Here is a 6,956-nt window from a genome sequence, read left to right on the forward strand (position 1 = left end):
GTAACAACGGTTCAAGTCACGTTTCGCGAAAAAAAGCCAGTCATTTCGCAATTTCCATGAAGAAAAGGCGATTCAACGTTCACGGCGATATAACCAAATCACGTTTAAAACCAGCCAAAGGGCCCTTCACAATCACGAAAAAACCCTTTTCCCCTACAAAAATAACATTAGTAGTGTGCTATTAACATTATTAAATATGAGCTCTTAACCATTAATTGTTATGTATTACCCACACCCACACCCACGACCCACAACTTGTACCCACTACCCACGACCCATAGTCTCCCCTCGCAGCCGTTCTTTGTCTCGGGATCCCTGTTGTTGGGGAGGGAGACACAGGGATCCCGAGACAAAGAACGGCTGCGAGAGGAGACTACACGATCCACGACCATTAGTCAAGCTCGGTCCAGAGTATTGAGGAACCATGAGGCTTTGGACCGAGCTAGCCCCTTTAAATTTATATCATATTACTATAATTGTTATCATTATTATTATTATTGTTAATATTAGTATCTGTTACGATATAATTAATGCTTGAATGTCAATCAGGCAATACATTCTTGAATCATCTTTCTCTTGTGGGACAGGGTACTCATAAATATGTGGGATGTGGCAGGAATTTCTGTTTTGTATGTGAGAGAACTGTTCTGCAACATTACCTTCGAGCATCATTATAGAACCTCTAGCTCTTTTTGATGTTATAAAATTTGTGCGATATCAGAAGCCACATACAGTCTTTAACCGTCCATTTTAGACTTAAGAAACTAAACAACGAAAAACTGCTTAGATAGAGTGCTAAGGAATTGAAGGCATTTTTGCACGGGCAGTGTCCATTGCAGTCCGCGGTGGGTCTACTCTTCGCTGAAACGATAAACGTTATCTGCTTGTCGTGCACCCCATAGCGAGAGATAACCATGCATTAATGTTCACAAGCTGTAACTAGGTGCACGCCAGAAAAACTCCATCAATTACGACACAGGATATTTCAATTCTTCTTGATAATTGTCAGTTATTGACAGCTAACTCTTTATCAATCGCAGGCGATCCGCCAAAGTGTCTGAGGTTTTCGCTATTAGTATGGTGTTGTACAGATTTCATACATGCTTTGATTTCTGGATATTCTAAATTTGTAGCATTTGATGCTTAACGATCAGTCCTTAGCTAATAACGGAAAGTCTTGGGAGGACTGACTAGACACGTTACCATAATCTGGGTAAATAGAAAGGTTTTAACTCGTAAATGTAAAATTGTGGAATTTGAGCGCCAGCATTTCCGGGATCTAATTGCTTTTGAGCTGATAAAAATTGCAATTATCAGTGCTAGTAAAGTAACAATGCATTAGAATCGAGAAAGAAATTAGGATTTTGATGCTGTAAAGATAATGATGTAGTCTGTTTAAAGCTTGTCATAAGACACTTTTCTTATGGCAAATGACATGAAGTTGCTTAGTTACATTATCTAATTATGTTTATTGCTGTTTGCTAAAAGTGTTTCATGCCGGGGTAAGACTCGACATTGCACGGCGTGAAATGTGCTGCACGTCAGAATGATCATTGGTTAGGTCAGGACCTTGGCGTAATCCAAGTATGTCACAAATAATTTTCACTCAAATTTGATTTTCACTCAAAACTCCTTGGTCAATTAGAACAAGTCCATTGATCTCAATGAGATTTTATAGTTGAGTGTGAAGATCGGCAACAAAGCTGTGATCAAAATGGGTGGGGTTAGCACGATGACGCTGCAGGTGAAACAAAAGGATAATTGGCTTGAAAAATTGAACAAGAAAGTCTATGCCGACAGCTATCGGTGAATATCATCTGTACGGTGATCTTTGTACTGATGACATAGAAGATATATCATGATGATGATGGTAATAGCGTCATTTGGTTAACAAAGGCAAGGAGAATCCAAAAACTACTTGCGATGTACAAAGAAAAGTCACTAGACCAAACCTGGGACTATATCAGTTGATAAATAGGCAAACTTTGCCTGCGATTGGAAAAAAGGAAAAGAAGAAATTGGTATGATTGTCACTGAGCAAGGTTTGGAGTACCTTTTAGAAATTGTATAATAAGCTCATTTTTTCTTGAGAGTTTCTTCCGCGTCTCTATTAGTACTAGTCACAGTGGAACTTTTGGCGAGTAATATCTGTTATAGCTGTTTTCTATCATCACTTAATAATTATGGGTTCAGGAATCACGACCACTTATGACCACTAATACTATTTGAGATCAGTTTTTCTTTCCTTTTCCGATCAGGAGCCAACGAGAATATCAGATGTCAAGTCTGATGGCGCCTGGGCGCGGGCTATGACCAAACCCAAATCAAGGACCGCCAACTTCTTTTGGTGAAAAACGCAGATAAAAGTAAATCGTATTGTGGCAAAAGAAGCCGATTTATGTACTCTAACTTTTCTTAGACTGACAATTTGTGAAGGACTTTATCCAACTCAAGTTTCATCAACCTAGTACCCTTGCCTAACGTTTTCAGGTCATCTGTTTTCTTTTCTACATTTCATTCTATTTATTCAATTATATCTATTAAAGCGAGGACTCAAAAAGTGTAACTGTAGAATGTAGGAGCTGAGTTTGTGTCCAAGTATGCAGATCATGATTTGCAAATGAAAAAGCTTATCATAATCCTAGTTTTCCCCCTTTCTTAATTTTCCTTAGAACTGTCGAGTACCGTAACGAAGGTATTTTAATTTTCAATGTTGTTTGCGTGCAGAAATTTACTTTTCGTCCATGAATTTGTAATTTGTGAGTATGGCATATCAAAGAACTGTGTTTCCTGTCGCTGTTTACCACGCGACATGTAATTGTCAACAACAGCGCCGCCCTAAGAGGCACGAATTCAATAACGACGGATAATCCTTGAAGCATGCCATGAACTAATGAAAGCTCTTCAACATAAACACTTGAGGGCTGTAGTATTCTGTGATTCTAGTAAAACGAAAACAGTCAGTTATTCCCTGACTGTTCTGTGACAAACTCATAGGTGTCTACTGTAGTCCAGTTCTAAGAAAGCGATGTATTTAGTTTAATCGGCTCAACTGAGCTATTTTTGTATATTTAGATCACGAGAAATAATAGCTCAGCTAATCGGATAATCCTTCCGCTCAATTCCCGCAGAAGGACCTCTTATACAGCCAGGTGACTCATCGTTTTTTGCTCTTAATACTGAGAACAGATAGCGCCATCAAATATTCTGCACGAAGAGCGCCATTTTAACTTGCACCTCTTTTTATTTGGCTGAGGGCTTCTTGGCCGTGCTGACTCTTACTTTGTTTCGCAACGTTATGACTCACATCGGCAAGTTTAATTGGCAGTGAATAAGTCATTGTAAAAAAGAACTCATATTCAGTTGCCTATATTTACTATTTCACTGAGTTTGCTGGAAATATTAAGTTACCAGAAGTTTCATCACACCCACATCATTACTTGAACTTAAATTACTTCATTCATCTGCAACCTTATTTATGTCTGGAGTTAAATTAAAAAACATATAGCATTCATTAACACTAAGGAGCTCACTCGAGAAGTGAATTAATGAATAAGTGTGTCCTTTCAATGAGTACATGCGTGAGATCGAAGCCAGTATTTGTAATGTTCTGTTTTTAATGTAACCGCATTAAGTGTTCGTTTACAGAACGAGTTCGAAAAAGGAAATACAGAAAAAAGAGTCTTATTTCGTTCATTATTGAGATTTTGGACTTTCTGTATCAATACTTTGCTTCCCTACAATGCTTTGCAGCAAGTATTTTAAATTTAAGTATAGCTTCAAAAATATGTTGTTGACGTGCTTGCCAGAACAGGCTGAGCTTACATTGCACTCTTCAGGCCAGTACAATGCTTGAAAAGCACAGAATTTCATATACGTCCTGCTACAGAACCCGGCGGAGAGGTCAAAGTACAACAATTTGGATAACAGTTCGAACACTGAATGAGGCATCTAAATTTAGAGCCACGAGGTCCAAGAGGGGCTTTTAGCTTAACATGGCTAAATCAATTAACACCAGTTCAAGTGAAATACCTGTCTGCCACGCCACAATTTGGTTTATTACACTATGAACGTATCTCGTTGAAACAAGTCTGTATATACGTATAGGCACGGGAGCTTGCTGCAGGCGCTGACAATTCGTCATTATAGGGACTTGTTCCCGACAAATTTTGGTGACAGTTCTTGTTTGTTTGAGATACTGTTGTGGCCACTTGATCTTGCATTTCCTTTCTCCATTTTGTTCTTCTATTTTGGAACCACGTTTTAACTTGAGTTTCTGTAAGACCCAACTCTGTGGAAAGCTCTGCACGCTTGCTCTCAGAGATGTAACGACGCTTTGTAAATTCCCTTTCCATCGTTTGTACCTGGTTTTGGGAAAATAGCGGACGCTGCTTCTTCTTTCTAGAGAATCTTCTACGTCTTGGAAGATTTATATATGGAGAAAAACCTGCCAAAGGAATAGCGCATGTTTCCAGTTCTGTATGTTTTTAAATTAATGTGACAGGCAAGGGAAAAAATGAAAGAAGTCCAAGGGGGTAAGATTGTAATTCCCAAAATTGTTTCTACCTTAATTATACCCAGTATAAGAAGAATTTCAGTTTTCATCGAGTCTTTATTATCTTGCCAGTTGGGAGAAGCACCATAGACTGTTTGAGAGCTCAATAAAAACCGAATTGATTCCCAAAATTTGATTTGGTTTATTATAATTGTGCACACTTCTTAAATGTCTGTCTACACTTTGCTTTAGAGGTCACATCTTATGCAGTCTTCGTGTGTTTATTTCTTTTCTTTTCCGTTCTCTATTTGCAATAAAATTACCAAGTCTTGCAACTCGGCTCCGCAATTGGAAACTTTTTCAAACAACGGTCTTTCCATTTCAAAGAAATATTTCTGTTAGTACTTTCTCGGCCGACAGATTTTAAAGCCTATTGCATTCAACGAAAATACGAATCTTAGAATTTCGTCATGGCTTTGGCTGTAATCTAGATATATTTAGTTGTATGAACAAAAACTCGTGAAGGTGCCTATTGTAAACAAGTTGATTCTTTTTTTAATGTTCAACGCTAATGCTACAAGAATAGGTTGGTGAATGAGACTAAATTATTTGTCAGGGTGTATTACAAAATTCAGAAGGAAAGGATGTCAAACGCTTCCGTGTGCGTAGCGCCGCAATTAGGCAACTCAAAATATTGCGCGTGTACACAACAAATGTAACGATCTGCAGCCACTCTAGCATTATCCGGAAGAGCTTCGGTACATAAGAGTGTTCAAGGCCCAAGTTCCAGTACAACCACAACGCAATGGGCTTGAATATCAATGGTTTCAACACCTTGGAATTTTGACATGTAATAATTCAAACATGAAAACTTGCCAAACTGTGAGCAAACCGCTTTTATGGCCACTCACTCGGAAGTTAATAGTAAAAGAAAACCAGCTTCGCGCGGGTAAATTCAGCGTTCAAATCATAATGTACGGACAAGAAAATAAAATAATTTCCTTTTGTTAGCGTTATGAAGAAAAAAATCGAAGGATTTACCCTTCAATCCTAAAGAGTGATAGTTGCTAATTCTAGGAAAATAATTCCTGATCAAGTATCGATTGTTTCGTTTCTACTTTAAAGCGGAATTTTTGTCAATTCACTTGAATAAATCGAGAATCTTTGGCCAAGGTGTTTTCATCTGGAGACAACTGTTGCTTAACATCGCTTGCATCGACGAAATAAGCAGAAACGTCAGTCATCCTCCCCTTCAACTTAACAACCATTAGTAGAGAATGCAAACTGCTGAAAAAAACTGTCGCAAAATCGAACCAAAAATTCTCACGACTCATTTCTTGTTTGCTCGCTTCTGTTTATAACAACAAAATTCCAGAGAAGGAAAGCTCTCTACAGTCTAAAATCCAACTTCGCAACAATATTCATCAAGTTAACACGAAGCAGTAACTTTGCACTTACCATGGAAGTGTTCATAACTTTGCATAAAACTTGTGTTGCAAATCCACGTGGGAAAGTTGGCCTGTGCAGTGGGATCTGCTGACCAATTTAAACTGATGCCACTCAGTGGAGAGCCCAGACCAGCGTAAGGATACCGCATTAATGGCGGCGGATTCATGGCGTAAGTGATTGGAGTCACGATGGGTCTTATAATGGAAACTTTTGCATCTTCGATTTCTTCTCCTGATACTCTCGGAAACGCAGTCAAGGCTCTTTCATCTTGGAGGTTAAGAATGTTCTTTATGGAAAACGAACTTCTTCTCGGGGCCTGAAAATAGACATCTCTGTTTGCTAAGTCCATGTCGTAGCTTGCCAAAACAAGGGTTACTTGGGCGGTCAATCTGAGATAATGTGCACCCCGAGTCAAGGTATTCTCTCTAAATATGTTGCGGACTTGACGCCTGCGTACTAACGTCTAATTAATCACATCAATCAGTGTTAGGAAAACTTAATTGTGTAGCGGCACACTTAGAGAATCATGTCATCTTCTTTTTAAACTGGTTTGAGTGACGACTAAAAGCTGTTCGGAGAATTCCAAATGATTGAAGTCAACATTTTCAACCCGCAGTATTTATATTCTTTTCGAAAACTGCTGACCACTCAGGTAAATTTAGGCTGGAAGCGTCTGTCCCCGTTTGCTTCCGGTTATCGTAATTTCCGGTATGAAGAGGCTAGATGCACAAAATCTGTATAATCTAATATAACGACCGGAAGTGGCGGAGAAATAAACATCTCTTTAGCGCTAGAAACATATTTCACACATTCGCCTGAGAGAGCTGATTTGTAGCTGGCAGCTAATATCCAACTTATCAATCACAAGTTAAAAAGAATCTTATCATCTTCTTTTGTACTCAATTAAAACGAAAAAGCTGCCGCGTAAAAGTATGTGATTGCAATAATTCGACCTTAATTGGCCAGATTTTTAAATTTACACTTGAGGATTTCCTAAAGTTTAGTTTTCCGA

At 38.6% G+C, this 6,956-nt stretch overlaps 1 protein-coding gene across 1 annotated transcript; it reads right to left on the reverse strand.

Moving 5' to 3' along the window:
• Positions 1-3,436: 3,436 nt before the first annotated feature.
• LOC111331087 (T-cell leukemia homeobox protein 3) lies at positions 3,437-6,651 on the reverse strand. The gene is given in 3 exon segments (XM_022936118.2): positions 3,437-4,098; positions 4,101-4,447; positions 5,954-6,651. Coding segments are annotated over 3 exon segments (726 nt in total). The 5' UTR covers positions 6,294-6,651; the 3' UTR covers positions 3,437-4,059.
• Between the last annotated feature and the right edge of the window lie 305 nt (positions 6,652-6,956).

This window comes from Stylophora pistillata, chromosome 12 (genome assembly GCF_964205215.1).
Source record: "Stylophora pistillata chromosome 12, jaStyPist1.2, whole genome shotgun sequence".
NCBI lineage: Eukaryota > Metazoa > Cnidaria > Anthozoa > Scleractinia > Pocilloporidae > Stylophora > Stylophora pistillata.